This window comes from Scaptodrosophila lebanonensis, unplaced genomic scaffold (genome assembly GCF_003285725.1).
Source record: "Scaptodrosophila lebanonensis strain 11010-0011.00,11010-0021.00 unplaced genomic scaffold, SlebRS2 tig00000024-arrow-pilon, whole genome shotgun sequence".
Lineage (NCBI taxonomy): Eukaryota > Metazoa > Arthropoda > Insecta > Diptera > Drosophilidae > Scaptodrosophila > Scaptodrosophila lebanonensis.
Window position 1 is genome coordinate 22,803,321 of NW_022060538.1, and position 20,755 is coordinate 22,824,075.

Below are 20,755 nucleotides of genomic sequence, written 5' to 3' on the forward strand. Positions count from 1 at the left end.
CATTATTAATGATTATAAAATCTGTGGATTTGTTTTGCTCCCCCAAGATCCAAACTGTTTCCAAACTGTCATGTCCAGTTGGCTTGCAATGCTTCGTCCCACTTCCTTCTGCCAGCATTGCTCGCACTGCCACTGTCCAGTGGTGGTCGAGGCCATGGCGGGCAATGCCATTAATTTTTTGACTTGCTCGCTTTGTTAATTGAACGTGGGGCAATTGTAACTCTATGCAAGCACATCAAATGAAAATGAAGAAAAAAATTGTAAAAAGTTTTCAGAGTGTAACGCAAAATGCGATAACAGGCCACGCATTGCATTTGCGCTTGAGAAACGGCGTCAAGGCAACAACAAAGCAACAAATGAAACATGGATATATGGATGTCGGCGCCAGCATCGGGGCTGGCCACTTCCTTGACTTCCTGCTCGCTGCAAGTTGGTGGTGTTGGCTCGTTAAATGGGCGCGTATTGCGCAACATTCGTCCCCTTGCCGTCGTGCTTGAACTTCATATTCAACTTCCATGCTCGTTGCCGAGCGACAAAAATCAAAATCGAAATCGGAAATGGACCCGTTTTTGGATTGGCGGAAGCTGAAACCAGGCAGCCTCACCACCCCGCAGCTCGTGCTACGAATAGGCGCATAATTCAATTGGCAGCCGTTAGTGTGTCGGTAGGATTGAGTGAACGTGGCTGCAGCTCGGCTCGGCTGAGCGCTCAGCAGCTGTCCAAGGAGTCGAAAAGTGAAAGCTCGTGCCAACTGCAGCCTAAACGAAATATTTGCCCAGCACTCCAGCCTCTGTTGGATTGAATTTAGCGCCATTGCTGGTCGCATGTGTCGCCCAACCGTATCGCCCCCGCCCGCATTCGCAAGCAAATTAACGTTAGACGTGGTTCGCAATTCAAATGGTTGCCATGTGGCCGTTTACCCATGTGTCTGTGTCTTTGTGTGCCTGTGAGTGGATATTGCGCCTGCAAATCGCAAAGATTATGGCGATGATGCAATCGACCGACCAACTGACAAATTGAGCCTCTGGTCCGCACTACGCGTCCTGCACTGCACGTCGCGACGCGTCGTTGGCTTGTTTCAATTTATTTCTGTGCAACATGCATACATATGTTGGCCATCCAACATCCATCCGTACCCATGCAGATGCATGTATTTACGTATGAACATATTTCGTTGTGCAGTGTTGCATGCTGCACCAGTGGCGCTGTCATGGCAGAAATTGCATTTGGCTGAAGTTGCCACACAGAGAGACACACTCATATCGCACACGAGTGGCACCGCATTTTTTCCACCACGCGTCTTTATTGTTGCCGGTTGTTTATTTTATTGAATGTGTAATGCAATTTCATTATTCACTTTTTAATTGATGTGCCAACCATATTTCTTCACCATTAGCGTTTTGTTGCTCCCGCAGCCTACCTCAAAAGCATCTTCAACTTGACCCAATGCGGCTCGCTGCAAATAACTCGGTTTTCGCCTTCCTACTCTGACTTTGGGCCTCTGAGTTCAGTGTCTGAGTGGCTGCCATTACTGAAGTCGATTAAGAAATCTCTTTTTCTTCACTCGGCCGCTCTTATGCGCTCTTGAGTGCTGAGTCGCTAAGAGGTGTGCGACCGTAAAATAAAGTTATTTATTTATTTTGGTAACTAACTATTACACAAGTCGTTTAAGGCATTTATCGCTAATGAATGATTTATTTTGTCGAAAACCAGAGCGAGCTTGGATCTTGGATTAGTTTTTTAATGAGCCAATACTTATAAGATAAACTTCTAAATTGTTTGCTACATAGTTAAAAAAATGAATTCATTATTTTAATTTATTAATTATTTACATATTACATATCACATCTCTTATCTAATACATATATTTATATTTCATTCAATTTTACGAATACCTTCAGCAATATTCTTATTTTCTTGTAGCATACTTATAAGCGCGCCAAATGTGTACCTATATATTTGACGAATACCCAGTCGGATTCGAATACATGGCGATTGTTTAGTTACAACTGCCTAAATGTATTTAGATAAAAGTTTTCCTCATTTGCATAAAAAGTGTCAGGTTAATTATGCGATTCTAGAATTATCAGAATCGATTATATACTTTTATGTGTGAATAATTTCATTTATATGTATATATATACAAGTATAGCCACAAAATATGCTGCAAAAATATAATTGAATTTCACTTAGTCAGACTATGATAGCTAAAACGAATATAGCCGTACTTATGCAGTTAATAATAAATAAAACCTATTATATTTAAAACGACTAATTCAAGTAAAGGTCTTGAAGTAGAAAATATCAATAGGTATTCTTTATTTCGAGGACGGTTGCCTAAAGTTGTAAAAGCTGTTGCCATGAAGTCATATTTTGAATTTCTAATTATTAAGATTTCTTATAACATAAGATTTGGCACTTATGATGAATAAATTTATAAGTTTGTTTTTGATTTTTTTTAATCTTACTAGATATGCAGTGGGGTTTTCTCCAAAAACAATTATTTACACTTATAATTTTACTTGCTGCTGAATATGAAGGTTCTGGAATATATGAAGGTTCTAGAAGAGTCGAGCGATTTCAATGACCCCTATCTTTCCAAATGTATTATTTTTGGTATGTTTTATAGGAATGCTAAATACCGAATCTAATTTAACATGAAAAAAAACTATTGAATCTTAGTTTATTGACTTGTAAAAATTCAGGTATTTCATATTAAATATAATTCAATACCGAACACTATAAAAATATAAAATCTTGTTCCCATTGCGTTGAGTTACAAGACAATTTGCAATAGATGCAATATATGAGTTCCATAGATGCTACTTTCTATTTCATAACTGCTACCAACACCGGAAATTCCCAACGAGTCATTACTCTTTCCCAAGTCTCTGGCACACGTATGAGTTCCACGTTCTGTTTGCATACATACGGGTATGTACGTCACATAGCTTCAGCGCCCTCAACAAGTCACGATTTGGCGTAGGCATCAGATCAAAGTACGTAATGGATATAACGATAAGCGGCTCTGCATGCATAGGAAAGCTTTGAAAAAGCTTGAGCGAACTTTGATATTTTTGAGAGGAGCGGAAATTCAGTAGCATAAAGCTTTGAACTTCACTTTTCCTTTCTAAGGTAACAGAAAAGCCCTGAGATCAGTTGTTCTCTCAAACATACATACATATGTAGGTAAAAATATGTGTACCATTATATTCATAGGAATATCATCCATTTCGATATAAGCTCAAAATCATTTATAGATGAACTAAAACGCTTCTAGACGTAAGATAAATTGATAACAATTAATAATTGATAATTACATATACAAGTATGGAACAATAAATGTTAAGGTCATAAGCAAGAACATATTTCTTCAGCTGTCGGTTTTATTAATGATGACTTGGAAGAAGGCTAAATGAATCATCACAGATTTAGGATTAATTAAATTAAACTGGACCGCAAAATGCGTCAACAAAAACGTTACAAAAAAATCCAAAACAGCTGTGAATGTGTTCGCAAGCTCTCAGTCGCTTGCATTTATCTTGCCGTCTCGTTCTCCGGCTGTCTCGTCAAGCTTCGGCCAAAGCTGCACTTATCCATCGAATAAGCTCCGACCAATTTGTTTTTAAACTTTACGTTCAGTTGCTTCTGACTGGCGCGTTCCGATGAGCGTGTCGTGTGTTCCCGCTCGCTCGCTTGCGCCTCAAATCGAAACTCGTACCCCACAGAATATAATTTTATAAATGTTATCAGAGCCTTGCGCGCGTCTCCCAGTATTTAACTGTTTAATTGTACTTTATTTCGGAAAATCCCGTCGCGCGCGCTTACCACAAGTGGGAGGAGACGCATGTGTGTGTATGTGAAGCCGTGTGCTTCACCAAATAGAACAGAATCAGACGAGTGCCATAAAAGCGCATAACCCTCGCGGAACTGAACTCATTTTAAGACAAGTTAAGATAAACCAAAGAGCCCGTTGCGCACGCTCAACCGCGCCTGCTCGCCACAGAAAACAGAAAGGCCTACAAAGTTTTGACTCGTATTACTGCGCAGCTCGCAAATAACGAAGTTACTAAAGAGGCAGCACCAGCAACCACAACCACATACAGGCAACAACAGCAGCAATACTAAAGTGAAAAGCAAAGCGACTAATTATAGTGTCTGGCAAGAGCCAACGTGCAAAGGAAACAAACAAAACGGAATAAGCGACACATCACAAGTGGAAGAAGAGGCGAACAACAATTATATGTGAACAAAAAATAATAATAATAATAACAACAACAGCATCGGCATCGGCGTCGGCGCCAACAACAACAACATCAAACGAGCAAATAAAATCCGGCATTCGTTTGGTCGTGCCAGTTTGTTTATTTTATTAAATTATACGCAAGACTCGTTAAAAATTATTGCCTGCAATTCGAGAGCTGACATTGGCACCCAACCAAACACCTACCATTTATTGGCAGCTGCTAACAACTTTTGTACAAAAGTCAAAGTAAATCCCCGGCTCAAAAACGGCAGATCCAAAGCACTGTAAGATGCCTCCCATGTGGTGGAAATTGGTCAAAACTTTGCTGCTGCTCTGTGCACTCTTCACAACGGTAAATATTTTTATGTACACTTATGGGTCTTTACACATAATAAGGGTCGCATTTTAATCGGCTTTGGAACAAATTTTGACTAATCTTCTTCAATCATCGAATTGCATTACATCTGTATCCGCATCGGCAGGTGGTGGAAACATTTTCATTTTCAATCATCATGCATCGCTTCATATAAATAAGTTGTGACTATCCGTCTATTCAGAAGATTTATACATTTCCTAAGATGTATAAAGCTTAGCCTAGGAGGGAACACTTTTCAGTTGGTGTTAATACCAGTTCGAAAGTCAAGCTTTTACAATCTAAGTTCCGATTATTGTGCTCTGGACAGATTATAAAGTTAGGAGCTGTGATATTGCTTAATAGTTGGAGTTCAACTCAATTATGAAATCATATATGTAATTATATTTGAATTATTACAAAAGTTTTTTATTTAGTTTAAATTCAATCATTAAAGTATTAAAAGGCGGCTCACGATTACACAGTTAATATGCTATTCAAAAGAATTCAACCAAAGGTTTTCACTAATGTCCTCTGTACGGCCTGTACGTTCTGTCTCTTAAGTATATGCATATATTTTCTTAGGACAGAAAACCCATTTTTTAAGACTGCCCTTCATACATACGAGTATGTTTAGTATATGTACTCGTAGAAATTTATATGAACAATGTTTATGGCATTTATATAAATTTAAACCTGTTTTATTGCCATATTGAATTAGTATTTTCTTTAAGTGCGCTTGAATTACAATGATACCTATAAATGCAACTCTGAGGGTACTACGAGTATGTCCTCCCTACACAATGCTTATCTTCAGTACTATATGTACACGTATAGTAAACATTCACTCAAACAAAATGCTAATTAAATATTTATTAATGATTCAATAACGAGTTAATTATACTAAATATTTATTCACAAGAAGTGCGTCTGTCGTTAAAATGTGGATTTCGAAGAATCGCCTCACGCGTTCCGAGAATCGCCCGCTGTTTATCTTTCATTGAGAGCTGATCACCTCAAACAAATGCCAATTGGTTAACAGCAGGTTTGCTTCCACCTGTCAATACAGAAGGTGTCGTTTTTAAAATTTATGACCGCTTGATATTGTGGTGGAAAGTGTTTGAGAATGCCCAAAACAGGTTTGTTCTACTACAATAGTTCTAACGAAGTGCAAAATTGTACAAATGTATTTGCATACGGTATGTGGAATAATGATATTTCTTCATGAGTTTGTAGCGCTTTTGTAATTTGACCCTAAGTTACGGATAATTTAATTAAGCCAGAATTAAATGTATTATGAAAATGTTTTTCAAGAATTTTAATTGCGCGTGCCGTGCGATAAGTCATCAAATGTGTAGTCAATTGGTCATCAGAAATCGCGCCTTCATGTTCGCACGGTGACGTTAACGCCTCCCAGTGGCTTATTTACTGTTCGTTAATGGGCAAATCCACATAAAGGTAGAATTTAACTCATCTGCATATTGCATTATTAGGCATTGTCGCAGATCATATAATCCATTCTGGTTGAGTTCGGGTTTAGCCCAAATGCGAACCATCGGCTAATGGAGCACCTGCTCTCACTCTTTTGACAAGCAGTATTGTCTTATCGTGAGTGCGTCATTGCTTTGTCTTGAATAGATTGTTCCTTTGGGTGTATGTCTTGTATTTTGATTCTTGATTTATATCTTTTCGAAGTTCCCTGCATATACACGCGATTCGCATACACAATGTGGACTGTGGTTTTTAGTGTTAAGGGGTTGATGCAGACCATAGCAGACCCATTCTACAGAGTAGCTTGGGTTTTAAATTGTACGTAAAGAATTAAATATAAAACTGTCAATAGGAAGAGTCGAAATTTCAGAAGCTTTATTGTTATTAAATTAAATATTAAATACTTGTTCTTGTACAAGCATTGTTGTGAAAGAGGTACATTTTAGTGTGACAATTTCCTTTCATTTTATTTATTTTAAAAAGAAGACCAAAAATATGATCTTATGCTATTTTATGCCCTCCCCTTCTTGGGTAACGCTATTCATTTTTTGAAGCCCCCTCGGCATGTTTTGTTCACATTTCTACACACATAATGTGGTTTCGGTTACTTCCTTCTCTTATCGTTCTTTCATGCTCCGGCTTCCATGGAATCACTATGCCATAATTATTATTTCTTGCTGCGCCCCCAGAAACGCAGGCAGACCCACACACTCACGCACAAGCACAAACATAAACACATGCACACACACACACACACACATACACACATGCGGGCCCGATTGCTCAATCGCGGCTTTGTTGGGTGCTGTTGTCGTGGATTTGTCGTCGTCGCCGTTGTCCAAAAACAGCTGTTATTGCATGAAAGAAATTCGTTTTAGAAAAGTATTAAAGCGATTACGTTGCCTGGTGGATCGGTCATTCAGCTTATGGTGCCGCCCGTCCAACGCAGCACGCCCAAGTAGCAGCAAGCGTCTCGTTCTCTCTTTCCTAGCTAACAGCTGTTCAAACGACAGTTGGCGGCAGTCTTTTCTGGTCATAACAAATAACAACTTCAACAATCGAAGAAAAGTTTAGAAAAAATAAATAAGATAAATAACTCACAAGCAACAGCAGCCTTTGTACATTCTTTCTGTGTTGGCACTGATGATGAATCGCAAACCCAATCTTCCACAAACTTATATATATTTCAGATAGTTTGTATCAATAGCGAAATTTCGAAGCGTCGCGAAGCAGAAGTGGCTGCGGCGGAGGCTGAAGCTGCAGCCGCTGCCGCAGTCAATGCAATGAACACGGCCCGGTCGAGCAGTCCAGGCCCTGACAACGGCATTGACACGACGGCCTTTGTGGCCGATGAACTGTTGAACATCATGCGTAGCAGAGCAGAAGCGGCGCAGGAAGGCGGTGTCCCTGCTGGTACGCAGCAGCAGCAGTCTGAGCAGCAACCACAACAGCAACAGCAGCACCAGCAACAGCGACCCGTCAATGCGGTACACTTTATTTTGTGCTCACATTTCTGTTATTCGTTCGTTATTCTTGCTTGTTATCGTTATATCGTTCTCTCTGTTTAGTGTTCCCGGTTTTTATTTATCTTTTCAATTGAAAACTAAATGCTTCCAATTCCACTTGCCCTTTCGCTTCAGTTGGCAGCCAAAAGTCTTGACGACCGCATTAAGGACATTTTCATAATTAGCGAAGGCAAAGGTGTGACGCTTTTCAATGTAAGTCCCCAGACAGCTACAGTACGTAGTATATGTAAATATATATCGTCCACAACTGCAACTACTTATAATTGCAACCCCAGCCCATTCATTATCTCATTGTTCATTTTAATGTGTGTATGTGTTTGTGTATGTGTTTGCTTGTGTTTGTCTGCTGTGCTCTGAATTCGGCTCAGAACTAACCCAAAATTTACACGTACAGACCACGAGCACGGACGACGCATCTTTTATGCCCATACCAACTATGCTCGGTGATCAGCCAGGGCCCTCCTTCGTCGGCCAGGCATACACATTAACTGATCAACAAGCACAGCAGAAAGAGCAGCAACAAGAGCAAATACCAATACCAATGCCAAACCCACAGCCCAATCACTACCATCAATATCAGAGTCTGACCAATGAACAGCAAACGTTCAAAGTGCAGAGATCACCGGATGGCAAGCTGAGTCTCGTCTTTAACGATCCACTCGTCTCTTTGCAGCAGACAGCTCAGCAGCCGCAGCCGAATGTGCAACAACCTTCTAAAAAACCACGCCAGCCGATTTCGGACAGTAAGTAGGAGCACTGATCTTCTTCTATGCTTTGATACATTCAATAAAATATACGTACTTCATTCGATTAACAACTAATCACTAACCACGGTTTTACCTGTCTTTACTCACCGTCAGCTTTCGTCTTTCCCGATCAAACAGCAATACACAGACCAGTTACGCCGGCGCCCCTGCCTGTAGACACCGGCAGTCATCAGTGCGCGGATGGATTTAAGGAGAGTCGGTCCTTTTGCACCAAGGTGAAGAACTATCCAGACATATCGAACCTGAAGGACGTGCTGTCCCGTAATTTTGCCGGCTTCTTTAGCGATGAACAGCAGCCGGTGGAGCTGGGAGTTCGCATGGATGGTAGCGAGCAAGTTCTCTGCAAGAGCCGAACGAAATACCTATACCCCGAATTGGGCCAGAGCTTGGATCAGAGTTGGCATGTGATTGTCAATACCGAGGAGTTCAAGCAAGGCATTCGGGTTGAGGAATGCGAGTGAGTTGTTTTCTGTAGGCTCTAAAATAACACTTTTTAATCGACTACCATTACAGAGATGAGGGTCAGCCCTGCAACTTTTTGGATAGTTTCTATAACAACTATCAGCCCGTGTGCAAACAGCACTACATTCTCAAGCATCTGGCGACAATTAACAATAGCACAGGGGGCGAGACAACGGTCAGGAAGAGTCCAATTAAGATACCATCCTGCTGCAAGTGCGTGATAAAGACCACCATCGGTGGCTTATGAAATCTCTGAGGCTCCTCCAGATCAAACGTTGTCGTAACGCATACTGTACTGTCGCACAGTATTGCCCCGTTATGGATTAGTCAGACATGGATGTGATTTGAGGTAACCAACTGAAAACCTTTTTACTTTCTCAACATTGATGTGCACATGAATTTAAAAAAATTTGCAGTACGGCAAGCACGGGTAGGAGGATATTGTACATCAGGGTACATCAGACATGGTAGACGTGGTGGACTTTGTAGACGCAGCAGACTTGAAGACGGAGCAGACTTGGTGGACTGGGCTAGACACTAAAAAGTTTGATTGTTTCAAATATTATTTGCGACTTAATTGCGCTCTATCCGTATGCATTACTCACAAAAGGGGGAATTTGCCTTTAGAGCCAATTACTTGATAATCTTGCGCAGGGTCCAGCGCACGGCATAGAAACCGAACAGTTTCAAGGCAATCTTCTTGCCCTCCGCGTTGCTCACATGCTTGAACTTGTTCTCGAAATTACCAAAGACGTTGTCCATTGTTTCAGGCAGACAAACAAAACAAAAAACGAAACACGAGTTGTTCAAAAGAAAAAACAAGATTATTTTTTGGTGAAATGTATTTTTGGAGTGGATGTGTGTTTATTCGAACAGAATGTGAATGTGACTGAATACGATACATAGATATATAGCAGGAGTGGAAAGGATATGTTCACTGAGTGATTTGAAAATTCGAGAATCGGTGTTTATTATAACTCTTGCTTTTCTGATTTCATCAAGAAATTAAGGTTGTAAACCGTGTATTAACTATTATCTGTGCGCACATTAAGTTTATCTCCACTCTCTCTTGCCATTCTGTCTCCATAAACACTATTATTTGGCTTCAATCTTTACATTGATAAAAAGGGTTAAGCAATAACAGAATTAAAACTCTTTTTGTTATCAACAATTTTTATCCTACGTATCCTATGTATAACAAATCAATTAATCAGTTGTTTCCACTTTTTATTTCATTTTAGCTGTAATTTTCACCCACCACAACAGGATGGCAGGCCAAACTGTCCGAGAGTTGTTTTACTTCCATTGATTTAGACTTAGAATTTAGAATTTAAATATAACATTTATGTATTTTATGGACCCTGCTGTTGATGTAAAATTTCTCACATTGATGATATCAGAGCATATAAGTGTTGTGTTGTGAATGCATGTTATTAGATTTAAATTTAATATTTTAAAACCACAACAGCAAAAGCCGTTCGAGCATGTTATATCTACGTATATAGTATGTATATGTAAATGTATGTGTGTACGCTTTACAACACGCACTAATTAGAATGTATGTATAAGTTTTGAATAAATGTACGACTATATGAGTTCATGTCACAAAAGAAAAGTTTATTGAACCCAACAGCCACAACAGGAATTTAATAATTGGTATTAGCCTGAATATGAGTAGCAACGAGTGCTCATTTGTGTATTTATTTATTAATAATACTCGTAGTTCTGTGCAAACTAATTTCAGTTAGTGTGTTTACTTAAGCAGTAGACATGTGACAGGCGAAAACATGCAACAATCTACATTATGCCCGCGCCACACCGAACAAAAACACCAGCAGTAGGTTAGTCGAAGCGGAAGCCAGGGGAAGGATTCGTTGCCTGGCAACGTGGCGTATGAGCGATTCCAGCCATGTCAGTGCTGGAGGCCTGCAGTTGGTGCAGACGCATTTGCCGCGATTGGTCGTAGTTGACTGGGCCATTTGCCTGAATCAATAACTGCTATCGATTTTACCCATCGGACAGTGGGACAGACGGAAAGGACCTGCCGGCGCTGAGGCGGCGGAGAGGGCGAAACAACAAGAAGTACGAGTATGTCAAAGTTAGGCTCTTTCATTTGGAAATGTTTTTTGTGTGCAGCCTTTTGGCCATTTAATTACTATTATTTTGTCTTTGGATTGAAGCTGTCGTTGGCATTGTGTCACCTGGGCATTTCGACCATTAATCACGAACTTCTAAATAAATTTCAATTACAATTATTTTACATGAATAGCTGGTATTGTTACGAAAGGAAAGTATGCGTAAGAATGAATGCGTAGAGCATAGTGTACGCGTAATGGATTTTTTATGATTAGAGCAATCATGGAATAAATACGAAAGCCAAATGATGAATACTTATGTATAAAATGGATATTTGTTCCAAAGTATTTAGTATTTTAGTATTTCATGCTCCTTATTATAACATTTTTTCATCTAATGAACAAAGGAAGGACTTGGGAAAGTCTACAAACAAACCTTTGGCTCAGCTGGTTTTTAATACTTATTCCAAAAGAACTATATTTCATGCTCCCTTATATAAAACTTGCTCATATAATGAACAAAATTAGGGATTAGAAAAGTCTACAAACAAAATATTGGCAGAGCTGTTTGACAATAAATATGTTCATTAAGACGGACATGATTGATGGATCGATTTGTCTGTGTATGCAGATCTGATTTCTTGATCCCAGTCACATTGGAATGTAATAAAGAGATGGGAATGTAAATCAAAAGATATAACACGTTTCATACAGTCCTCGCACAGACTTACATGCTCGTATGTGGGCCACAGAGGTGTGTGTTTGGGTGGGTGTGAGGACGTATTTACCGCGCGTTTGTTTTGATTTGCGACAACAACAATCAGAGTACAGCGCACAGTCGAAGCCGATTTAGTGCGCAGGACAGTCAGGCTGCCAGACAATCGAGTTGTTTTTGTTTCTGTTGCTGCTTTGTTGCCGGCATGGTACAAACACAGGCAAGACGAAGCCGCAGCGCATTTGCATGGAAAAAGGAGTTAATGGTGGTTGCCTGATTTGTTAGTGTAGCTGCCATTGCTACTGTTCAGTCGCTGGCGCTCGACTGAGCGGTCGCCTCCTATAAAAGTCGTGTCGAGAGCGGCACGGCTTCAATAAGCCGGCAGCGAGAGTAGAGAATATAGTGTTTTAGTCGGATTTTTAGTGTTAGTGTCAGCATCGGGTGATTTTATCAATAGTGTGCACCTCTGACATTAGTACCATTAGTACCACATGCCATAAAACTATGATTACCATTCCGAAGTATTTACGAATCGTTTGTTTTAAAGTGAAATATACTAATTATCTATAAATTGCAAGCCTCTAAGTCAACGTTCGTTGTTCGCAAGCCAAGTTAAGTTATTGGCGGGTAACGCCCGACTCTCTTTAGTATGCGCAACATGTGGCTATTTTATTTAATTGCATTATATAAAATGAATATAGTATAATGATGATGCTTATATAAATTATTGAACACATAATTGTCAATTCTTTGTGGAAAGAACCGCGTAAAAATCACACACAAATGGTGAAAAATACGTTGAGAATAAAATAAACTGAATGAATGAATAAGTCGAAGAAGTTCGAAGTGACTCACGCATAATATAAATGTCGGCAACGATATGGATGGCGGAGCGCCGATTACTAGAAATCGTGTTTGGACTACGAGCACTTCTAGCAACGGATTCTTCAATGAGAACCTGCAGCAACAGGCTCTGCCACGCTTACAGACACCCGGTAAGGAGTAACCGTAGTTGTCTGTTTCAAATGTACAACTACTGAGTGTTTCTGTATTAACATTTGAAAGGTATTTCAATATTATGTTTTGGTATATAGGGCGATGACTCTATAATCAATGAACGACAACAAAGATTTCAAAATTTTATATTGAAGCTGATTATAACTAATAATAAGACGGAAAATATAAAGCTGTGTGATGGCTGTTTCCAGTGATATATCTTTCCCTATCCTTTTTATTTCCCTGTCGGTATCAACTAAATAGAAATCGCCCACTTTATTTTCAATGTGACACGAATTCGCAGTGGTCTGCGGTCATTCATATTGAGAAAGGAATTTCCAATATTCGAACAGCAATTGTGTCAAAACTACCTTAACGGTATGTTTAGTTAATTCATTATATCTTCAGATAATTAAAACATAAATGGAGATACTGCCGGCGTTCACGGAATTCGAAATGTACATACATATGTGGGGTAGAGGGAAGTCTCCTTGTTGTCAAATGTTTTAGGTTAAGTTTTTACGGACGTCGCAGTCGGATTAATAGAATCGGAAAAATCCTGATTAAATACTTTATATATGAATTGGCTTACATCCAAATATTTCTTAGTGGTCAATTTAATCATTTGCTAATGCTGATTTAGAAGAAACGTATTCGTCATAGACGTTTGTGAGTCATCGTGATATATTATGCCTTTCATGTATGAAAACATAGTTGTTGGTGCTAAGAGATCGGCCAGAGTTTTAGATTAGAATTTATAGCTCTAAAGTTCCGGTCTCTAAAAACCGCAAAATCTGTATTGGCCATAAGGTCCGCTTCTTAAAGTCGAAAACCGCAAAATCTGCGTCGTGCATATGTGATGACCAATTATCGACCAAAGTACAAGTAATATTGCGGTTGACTTTTAATTACAGCTGGTTATAAAATGCATTTCTACCTAGTCATCTTATTGATTTAGATTGAATTTAAAATCAAAGTATGAGAGATTAATGACACGTCGTTACCAATATTTCATGACTTTTTATTTTATTTGGACACGTATGATATAGTCATTCATTGGGGATCAGGACTTCAAATGAAATATTAATCTCTTTTGATTTCATAAAAACTTTCTACGGGTAGGGTTTACTTTAACAAATAGAAGAAGACAACTTGACTAAAAAGGGCCGTCGTTGCCAGGCTGTCAATTTTTTACATATTTGTTGTAGGTGTTTCAAAAAAGGAAAAATCAGACTTTAGGATTATAAATTATATTTTATTATGGAGAAGCTTCTATGCTCTATAGCCTTTAGTAAATAAATTCCTTTCAGTCCAAACATCTTATTAAGCATTTTATGCTTGCTACACATACTTGTAGATATAAGTTGAATTATTTCGATTTCCTAATGTTGTTACTGGTCAGTACTGCATTACTGCGCCGTTATGTTGATATCGCCTTTTCTAAAGCGAGTAGAATGACCAGGCCCAAGACAATTGCAGCCAAGTAGCCACAGATTTCTAGAAAACATTCCGCGCTTTGCACAACACTTTTCTCGAAGTCCACGACATCGGACAAGATATCAATGGCTTCATAGACATCGTTCGCCATGCTAAACAGACTTGACTCTATGTTATCATTGTTTGAACTGAAAGAGTAAGGGCTGCGAAACATCTTTCGCTTCTTTTTCTGAATTTTGTTGCTTGCACGGAAAAAGTGTACAATTTTTTTACAATTTAAAAAATGTCAAATATTATTTGAAATAAATAAAAGAGGTGTTTCGCATCGAACGTATACCCACAAAATGTTAGCATTAAGCTTCTAGGGTTTACAGTAACACACTGTTTTGTTACACCAATTGGTACTTGAACACTATGAGTGCGATCATATGAAGTTGTAGCTTCACCGAATCTTTTGTTAAAATATGGTGGATTGAAAATAGGTCGTATTCGGTGGGAAGTCGTGACAGTCATGATGAAGTTGTTTACTGAAGATTGATTATTGATTCCAGTTGATCATTTGGGGAGTAATGTGGGGTAACGGCAAAACCATGTTTATTTCATTGCTGCATGCATTAACCATCATATAATTAACGTAATTTTGTGGACTCATCCAACTTGCTTTGCTTTCATGTACATATGTACAAGTATGCGTGAATGCACATGAATTAGAAAAACGTATTTTAAAAATAGTTTAAGTATTGCTGAGCACGCTTTCACATTTGCAGTGCATTGAACTAAAATATCGTCTACGTTTTGTGCATTTCCGGAAAGGGGCCAGTTGAATTTGACAGGCCATGCCATTAAAAAGTCTAATAAAGGACAACAACTATCTATGTATATACTGGACATGCCAGTGTCCACCGCACGTGACGTGCAAAAGCAGCTCATATGGGACATACATGTGTTCGAGCCCCAAAGCTGCATAATGACACCCAAACTCAAATTATACCCAATCAAGATTGGTCGTTACGATAAAGTGCCTGAAAAGTATGGGTTGCTCAGTGAATGTAACGACGTTTACAAAAACAATATAGAGCCCAGAATAACTTGGAATTGTATTTCGACTATATTGTATTAGAGGAATAAATATTCCCGAATGAGAAGTCGGTCTATAGAAATAAACCATTTCATTGAATATCCGTTGTATTGAATGTCTCTATAAAACTAAATAAAATTCCATTACAGGCAATCTAAGCATATTGTCCGGACAAATCGCGCCAACGCGAGCCTTCACTGGCAACGGCCATGGGGACAGCGCACAAAGCAAACAATTTTGTTGCCAACACGCCAACCCTAACCTGATTGGAGTGCAGTCCAGGTTTGTTCGACCGCTCTGATGGTCTTTTAATTGCAACCCTAAAATGGTCACTTTGCAATCAACAGATTTCGACGCAAATATTATCACAAGGCAGTGCTTGGTTCGCTGATAGCTTTGGTAATCATCTTGTTGATAACAATCATAGTAATAAGCATAAATCGTGAGTACAGCATGTATACTTGTAGTTTCTTCCAGATTTGGTCTGGCTATATATTTATATGGTATGCCTTTTAGATAAGAAATCTAGTGCAATATGCCGAAGCAAGGAGTGCATCCGAACAGCGGCGAACCTTATCTACGCCATGGACAAAGAGACTGATCCTTGCGAGGACTTTTACCAATTCAGCTGCGGCCACTGGGCAGACGAGCATCCACGTCCAGATTCGGTTACATCTAATGATTGGTTCCGCGAGCGGCAAGCGCATGTGATGCGCCTGCTGCGTGAGTTCCTCAAATCGAATATCAGCAGTGAGGAACCGGAAGCTGTGGAGCACGCCAAAACAATGTACAAGGCGTGCATGGATACCGAGATGCTGGATGAGCGTGGCTTGGAGCCATTGGTTTACTTTTTGCGAAAGTTTAAGTTGCCTGTTGTTCCATCGGAACTAAACGTGACTCTGAGTAGCTCGTCAAAATATGTTTCGGAGACAGTAGACTTCAACTGGCTGGATACAGTCGCGGCCGTTAAGCAACATCTAAGCTTGGATCTAATCATTGGTTTCGATGTGTTTCCGGATCCGTTTAATCGCACCATCAATCGAATTGCATTAGGCACACCAGAAACAGACTCCGCTTTGCCATTGTAAGTAAAAATGTGTTGCTACAGTGCGGTTAAAACATTTCACAGGCAGCTACATTTCATTGAAAAGTCAGGGTCTCACTATTCTCAGAAACTGTGTGGCTTAATAAGTCTTTACTGAACAATAAAAACAAAAAAAGGATCCCAGTTAGGAACCCACTGTCTTGGCTCCACTTCGGCGGAGTGTTGTTGTGGTGCTTGTTTCATCAACGATATTTTATCGATCCAAAAACTCATTAGGACTTGAATGAAAAATCGACTATCACGTGGGCCGGATTTGGAAAGACTAATTAAGCCACCAAGGGGAGCTCGTGTTGTTGAATTATTTATTTGTTTTTATAAAAAAGTGTGTTGACCAACATAAGAGTTTTGTATGGATGTACAATTTTAAAATATAGAATTTGAAATGTTAATTATTATATTTTACACTAGCAGGTCCTGCCCGTCTTTGATGGGCTCAGTACTTTTGCTTACGAATATAAGTTTATTTATAATATGCTTCTTCCGATACTCGCTAAAGTTCCTAAAGGAACTGCCAATACCAAATTACTTTGGTACTTTGGTTTCGAAAGCTAGGGCATATAGTAGAATACATACTATGACCATACACGTACTATTTACATACATATGTACGTATATTGTATGCATGTATGTAAATTTCTGAAAAATAAAAATTGTAATATTTTGAAATTAGATTGTGAAATTTCTGATAAATTAAATAAAAATATTGTGGGGGCCCTCCTCTCCGATTCTCATACCAAGTACCTAAGCGCTGGCAAATCGCGAATTAAATAGTGCAATTTCTGAAAAATTAATTAATAATATTGTGGATTTAAATTATGAAATTTCGGATAAATTAAATTAAAAAACTGTGGCCGCCCTCCTTTGCGATTCTCATACCAAGTACATAAGCGCTGGCAAATCGTGAATTAAAATGTGAAATATCTGAAAAATTAAGTTATATTGTTGAATTAAATTGTGAAATTTCGGATAAATTAAATTAAAAAACTGTGGCCGCCCTCCTTTGCGATTCTCATACCAAGTACATAAGCGCTGGCAAATTAATTATTGAATTAAATAGTGCAATTTCTATCAAAAATTAAATAATAATACTTATTGTGGAATTAAGTAATGGAATTTCGGATAAAATAAATTAAAATATTGTTGGGGGCCTCCTCTGCGATTCTCATACCAAGTACATAGGCGCTGGCAAATCGAGAATTAAATAGTGCAATTTCTAAAACATTAAATAATAATATTGTGGAATTTCGGATAAATTAACTTAAAAAACTGTGGCCGCTCTCCTCTGCGATGCTCAAATCAAGTACCAATTTTTGAAAAATTAAATGCTAATATTAAATATAATATTTTCAATTACCTAACCGCTGGCACATCGAGAATTAAATTGTGAAATTTTTGAAAAATTAAATAATAATATTGTTGAATTGAATTGTTATATTTCTGAAAAATTAAATAATAATTGGGAAATTTCTGAGAGGTTAAAAGAAAATTTGTCAAAGATATTTGCTGAAGTTATGCAACTGCGAAACATATATAGGAGCAAACAAACATAGGTATGAATATGCGAAAAATATGTGTATTCCTACATTATTATGATTAAAAATTTTAATGAAAAAATGCACGATACGTTTACATAATAATTTATGCATATGATCCATAAAAACTTCAACAAATCCAACTCAGTTCCATTCTAAGGCGAAATAGTTGTAGTGAGCCATAATAATGATTGTGTAGTGGACTTTCACTGTTAAAGGAAAGTTGTGTCTACATTTCAGCTTCCTATTAGCGTTTTGGCTGTGCGTTGATCGCCAATCAGTCAGTCAGGACAAATTGTTTTGAATATATAGAGATGTGCCTCCTTGGCCGCCAAGTATCAGTTAACAGTAGTATATTTTTTTTCATGAGACTACTTTTGTACTTTCCAATTGCAGTAATAATGACGATTCGCGCAAACTGCTGTATAAAATACACAAGAAGACCGTGTTTACGCAGTACAGTGAAGAGGATGAGACTGAGGATGATAGTCACGAGGAGCACGAAGAAGAGGAGGAAGACGCCAAGAAAACCGGTACCAATGCGTATACGGAATATGTACGAAAGGTCATCGAAACATACCTCATTTACGTGGATCCTGACATTAACCGGGAGGAGGCGAGCGCTGGAATTGGCGAGCTGGTTAAGCATGGCTTGAAAGTGGCTCGTCATCTTCACAAGGTGGTATTTATTTGGCTTTTTTGTGGTTATCAGTTCAGGATTTTATTCCTTACAGCTGAAATCAGAGGCGGAAAACTCAACAAAACCCTCGAAAAACCCCATCGACGACATAATCTATATTTCGCTTCTGGAGCTGCAGAATCAAACAGACAAGAACATTGCTCCGAAAACACTGCCCATTTGGGCGCGCTACATGGAGCTGATTCTGACGGGCACACGACAAGCGGGCAAGATGCGCCTCGACGATGTGAACATAATCACTAGCCAGGCAGATATTATATATTTGCAAAACGTTGCCGAGTATCTGAATGAGGCACCACCCTCACATATCGAGTCCTACCTCTGGCTTAGTGCACTGGAAGAGTTGGTGCTGCATACGACCAGCGAGATGCGCCTCCTTCACTCGGAGTACATGCGTCATGTGATTGGTACTGAGGGCAGTAGTCCTCGATCACTGTATTGTGCTCATGGTGTCAATAGTCTCTTTGGTATGGCGGTCAGCTATGTGCTCGCTGACGAGGAGTTTACGCAACACACGCTGCCTCGAGTGGAGCGAATGCTAAGTGACATACGGAGATCATTTGATCGACTGGTCCGAGCTACCTCCTGGATGGATGGCAACACCAAGCGCAAGACGATGCAGAAATCGGCAGAAATGAAGAGCTTCATTGGCTTTCCTTCCTGGCTGACCAATAGTTCGGCGTTGAATGCCTATTATGCTGGGGTTAAGGTGAATGCGAGTACCCATCTGGAGAATCTAATGGGATTCTTGCATTGGCAAATGCTTGGTATGCTCAATGATATGGACAAGCCGGAGCCAATTGGTTGGGCGACATCGCCATCCAATGTGAACGCCTTTCATACGTTCCAGTCGAATGCTATAAGTGAGTTTGATGGTCTTCATAGTTTTGTTTCATTTCATTTCCAATCCAATTAACTTAAATATTTTTAAAGCTGTTCCGGTGGCTATTTTGCAGTACCCCTTCTATGATCTAGGGTTGGAGTAAGTTCGCAATCATTTGACTATCTGTGCACTGAGCACTGTGCACTGCGCACCGAACGCATCGCCATTCCCTTTTTAAATCAGCAAAGCCACCTCGCACCTCTTACCTCGTACTAAAGCACTCGCAAATGTTTGTTCCGTAAACCACGTACATAATCCATTTGTACATATTCAATTAGAGCCCTCAACTATGGCGCAATTGGCACTATTCTCGGCCATGAGCTGACCCACGGCTTCGATGACAGCGGTCGCATGTTTGATAAGGAGGGTAATATGGTACAGTGGTGGTCCAACGAGACTGTACGTGAGTATATAAACCGCACAGAGTGCTTTGTGGACCAGTACAGTCGTTATTATCTGCCGGACATCCACGAATATGTGAGTAGAAAACATAAGCACTGGAAAGCTAATCTTTTCGGTTCACAAATTTAACAGATAGACGGTGAGCTAACGTTGGGTGAAAACATTGCCGACAACGGCGGCATGCGTGAAGCCTTTTACGCCTATCGCCTGTACGTGAAGGACGTGGGTCGTGAACGTCTCAAGCTGCCCGGGTTGGAGCATTTTTCTCACGAGCAACTGTTCTTTATTGCGTTCGGCAACCTTTGGTGTGAGACGCTTACCCCCGCTGCTTCGCAGTATGCTTTAGAAGACTCGCATTGCCCCGGCAAGATAAGATTGAAGGGTGTGCTGTCCAACTCGGAAGAGTTTGCTCGTGCTTTTAAATGTGCACGCGGCACAGGAATGAATCCGGAGGGGCCCAAATGCCGAATTTGGTAATGACCCCTTTGTAGATTAATGGATCTACCAAAGTGATTTCAGCTTTTCTTTTATCTGTATGAATTTTCGCAATAATAGTATTTTTCTCACACTTTGACAATTTGTATAAATTAAAAAAATGAATTCATTCAAATTTGTTATAAATAACAGTAACAAAATTTCACATTGCGCTCTAAATTATGATTTGGTTTCCTGAAGCCAACAAGATTGAAGTATATTTAATCAAAAACCCCTGCTTTTATGCGTCCAAATCGATTTGTCTCGATGCATATTACATACTTTTGCACAAAGCTGGATATATTGCCTTTGTAACCTCCTAGTTCGGGGTAAAGAGAAGAGACCATATCGCCAGGAAGAACCAATGCAGGGGGCTCACAGGAAGCAACATAAATAAAAATAAAAAAAATGATGAAACAGATCTGTGAATAAGATAGAGAGAGTGGGCCCTGACACTGGACTCCATCCAGAAAATACGCCGCCACCACGTACCTGACCTCAAAATTATCAGGAA

General features: G+C 39.4%; 3 protein-coding genes across 3 annotated transcripts; 2 read left to right on the forward strand and 1 right to left on the reverse strand.

The window, feature by feature from the left end:
* Positions 1-7,385: 7,385 nt before the first annotated feature.
* Positions 7,386-9,126, forward strand: LOC115621318 (protein spaetzle). The gene is made up of 5 exons (XM_030514937.1): positions 7,386-7,576; positions 7,730-7,807; positions 8,010-8,358; positions 8,476-8,839; positions 8,896-9,126. Exons 1-5 carry the CDS (start codon positions 7,457-7,459, stop codon positions 9,089-9,091), a joined length of 1,107 nt encoding a protein of 368 aa, XP_030370797.1. The 5' UTR covers positions 7,386-7,456; the 3' UTR covers positions 9,092-9,126.
* A 61-nt stretch (positions 9,127-9,187) lies between these two features.
* Positions 9,188-9,645, reverse strand: LOC115621319. Its single transcript, XM_030514938.1, has 2 exons — positions 9,450-9,645; positions 9,188-9,381 (listed from the first exon to the last, which is right to left on the reverse strand). Exon 1 carries the CDS (start codon positions 9,604-9,606, stop codon positions 9,478-9,480), a length of 129 nt encoding a protein of 42 aa, XP_030370798.1. The 5' UTR covers positions 9,607-9,645; the 3' UTR covers positions 9,188-9,381; positions 9,450-9,477.
* A 2,869-nt stretch (positions 9,646-12,514) lies between these two features.
* LOC115621033 (neprilysin) lies at positions 12,515-20,244 on the forward strand. Its single transcript, XM_030514555.1, has 9 exons — positions 12,515-12,629; positions 15,295-15,427; positions 15,493-15,587; positions 15,662-16,229; positions 18,179-18,461; positions 18,517-19,345; positions 19,416-19,464; positions 19,644-19,842; positions 19,900-20,244. Exons 1-9 carry the CDS (start codon positions 12,515-12,517, stop codon positions 20,242-20,244), a joined length of 2,616 nt encoding a protein of 871 aa, XP_030370415.1.
* The last annotated feature ends 511 nt before the right edge of the window (positions 20,245-20,755 follow it).

Coding starts and splice junctions, on each gene's coding strand:
- LOC115621319 (XM_030514938.1), bottom strand. CDS start 9,606: ATGGACAACGTCTTTGGTAATTTCGAGAACAAGTTCAAGCATGTGAGC.
- LOC115621318 (XM_030514937.1), top strand. CDS start 7,457: ATGCGTAGCAGAGCAGAAGCGGCGCAGGAAGGCGGTGTCCCTGCTGGT. Junction 7,808..8,009: donor AAGGTGTGACGCTTTTCAAT/GTAAGTCCCCAG, acceptor TTACACGTACAG/ACCACGAGCACGGACGACGC. Junction 8,840..8,895: donor ATTCGGGTTGAGGAATGCGA/GTGAGTTGTTTT, acceptor CTACCATTACAG/AGATGAGGGTCAGCCCTGCA.
- LOC115621033 (XM_030514555.1), top strand. CDS start 12,515: ATGGATGGCGGAGCGCCGATTACTAGAAATCGTGTTTGGACTACGAGC. Junction 15,588..15,661: donor CATAGTAATAAGCATAAATC/GTGAGTACAGCA, acceptor TATGCCTTTTAG/ATAAGAAATCTAGTGCAATA. Junction 19,843..19,899: donor TGCCGGACATCCACGAATAT/GTGAGTAGAAAA, acceptor CAAATTTAACAG/ATAGACGGTGAGCTAACGTT.